This window comes from Pteropus alecto, unplaced genomic scaffold (genome assembly GCF_000325575.1).
Source record: "Pteropus alecto unplaced genomic scaffold, ASM32557v1 C19058951, whole genome shotgun sequence".
NCBI lineage: Eukaryota > Metazoa > Chordata > Mammalia > Chiroptera > Pteropodidae > Pteropus > Pteropus alecto.
The window spans coordinates 1-2,650 of NW_006494444.1; the positions used below are offsets into that span (position 1 = coordinate 1).

The following is a 2,650-nucleotide window of genomic DNA, read 5'->3' on the forward strand; positions in this document are numbered from 1 at the left end:
TCAAGTTAATTCATCATCAACATGAAGCTTACAAAGTCATATTTAAACGTGGACATCTGGCTGGTAGTTTAGGAAAAAGAATGGTGGATCATGTATTGTACATTTTTATTGGGCAGGTCTAGAAATAATGCACATCCCTTTCACACCCATACTATTAGCTATAACATAGTCTACAGAGCCACACCTCACAGTGTAGAAATGTGGCAGAAAAATGTAGTCTATTGGGTTTCTGGGAATACCAACCAACATGTTTCACAAAGCAGTTTCTGCTAGTGAGTAAAAGTAAACATCTTAGAATTTAGTTTTGATAGAGTGTAAAAAATGGAACAGTCAAGGCTCATAGTAAACACGTTTAAACACAAAGGGCAAATGTCCATAAGACTGGAGAATAAATCACGTAGACAAAAATATTATCAGAAACTTCAGGTTTTCTGCCTGTTTTTTCTTCCTTTTAATTGGTTTCATAGACTCTTTTTTCCCTACGTCTTTGAGAGGAATGCAATTTTTTTAATTGAGTCATGAAAAGCTTGCTTCACTTGCTTGTTTCTCAGTGTGTAAATAAAGGGATTCAACATGGGTGAAATAGAAGTAATAAGGAGTGAAATCCCCTTATTAACAGCCACCTCATCCTTTGCTGAAGGTTTGACATAAATGAAGATGCAACCACCATAAGTAATGGAAACTACGACCATGTGGGAAGAACACGTGGAAAAGGCTTTTTTCCTTTGCTGGGCAGAGGGAAACCTTAGAATAGTCCTGATGATATAAGTGTAGGAAAGAACTACGCACATGAGAGTGATGATGAATGTTAACACAGCACACACTATAACCATCTGTTCTATCAACCATGTGTCAGAGCAAGAGATCTTCAGGATAGGAGATGCATCACAGCAAAAATGATCAATGACATTCGAATCACAGAATTCCAGGCCCAAACCCAGACTGATTGGTGGGAGAATGATGATCAGTGCTGCTACCCAACAGAAGAGGATGAAGTTCTTGCAGACTCTGCTGCTCATGATGGTCGTGTAATGCAGAGGTTTGCAGATGGCCACATAACGGTCATAGGACATGGTGGCCAGGAGAAAAAATTCTGTTACTGCGAAGAGGTCTGTAAAAAAGAGTTGACTGGCACAAGCATTATAGGTAATGGACTTGTCCCCAGATAATATGCTAAACAAGAATCTGGGAACACAGGCAGTTGTGAAGAAAATTTCTAAGAAAGAGAAGTTTTGAAGGAAAAGATACATAGGTGTTTTAAGGTGGGAATCAATCAGAGTGAGGGTGATGATGGTTAGGTTTCCAGATACACTCAACATGTAGGAAAGAAATAGAAAGATCAAAAGCAAAATTTTCAGTCTCGTGTCATCAGTCAGTCCTAGCAAGATGAAGGTTGTCAGTGTGGTTTGGTTTTTCATCCTTGATTATTGTCTCTTGCCCAATCTGCATGAAACAGTGAAGAAGACTTTAGAGGAGGAACTCCAGGGTCCTGGCCATTTTCTAAGCTCAAGAGAAGTAAATCCGAGAGTGATTCCTATACAGTTGGTCAGTGGAGAAGAAAACATATAATGCATGCCAATGTTTGATCACTTCTTTGTGTCACACGAACTGGCTATTCATATTTACATCACATATTTCATACTGCTGCTTCTAATAAATCTACAATTCAGCCATAATTGGTGTCAGTTTAATATATAATCTTATAAACATTATTGAAAAACAAGTCATCTTTCAATAAAGGTTGTTTTGGATCTACTATTCTTTCTTCACCTTCCTTCCTGTCTCCAGACATGCTTCTGGCAGAAAAGTCCCTAAAAAAAATGATGGTCTTTGTTAAGACAACACATGCATTGAAGTTTACCTGTGTATTACTTATTAAACTGGCAATGAATATTTATCACTTATAGTTTATCTTGTTTCAGCTTATCAGTCCAGCTTCTCTGAGGTGTGTTCAAGATATTTTTACTGTATATATTTTCTTAAAGATTCATTTAAATGTGTTACTATTCAAACATTTTGAGATTTCCTCACAGAAAATTTACTTCAAATCTATTTATTTGATATTATTCATATTTATTCTTGGCCTTTTGTTTCTCCTACTGTTAGAATAGAATATCTGTGTTATACAGTTTTATACTTTTTAAGGTATGCTTATGCTACAAAGGATTTCTTTCCAGCTTACAAGCAGAAATCTGGAATTGCTTCCTCTGTTTATTTAATTTCCTTTTAGATTCCTTGGACAGTGAAAACTCTCAAGCCCTCTAACCAGCTGCTGTAGGTTCATATTCTGTAGACCCTGAGGGCTCTTTTCCCAACAAATTGTTCTATTATGACCAGATTTTTTATATTAAAATTTTAGCCTGAATTTTATTTATTTCTAAACACATTTGACAATGACATATTTCCATTTCTTGTATGTATTGTATAGTCATTTGTTTTATTCAAAATTTATTATTGACAATAAGGGGACGTTCAGGTACATTTACAGAGCTGAAGAGCCAATATTTCATGATATTTTTGGTTTTGGTTAGTCTTGTTTTAGCTTGAAATATACTCAATCACCATATTACAAATGATATTTATCAGTATCAGGTTTAACAAGGTTTAGCAATTTCTTAAATATACTTACACATTTTTGCATGAATTTCTA

General features: G+C 35.4%; 1 protein-coding gene across 1 annotated transcript; it reads right to left on the bottom strand.

Annotated features, from left to right (window-relative positions):
* Positions 1-7: 7 nt before the first annotated feature.
* LOC107196652 (olfactory receptor 6C2-like) lies at positions 8-2,644 on the bottom strand. Its single transcript, XM_015599469.2, has one exon. The coding sequence runs from the start codon at positions 1,416-1,418 to the stop codon at positions 480-482; it is 939 nt and encodes a 312-aa protein (XP_015454955.1). The 5' UTR covers positions 1,419-2,644; the 3' UTR covers positions 8-479.
* Positions 2,645-2,650: the final 6 nt, after the last annotated feature.

Excerpts from the sequence above, each read along its gene's own strand:
- LOC107196652 (XM_015599469.2), bottom strand. The coding sequence starts at position 1,418 with ATGAAAAACCAAACCACACTGACAACCTTCATCTTGCTAGGACTGACT.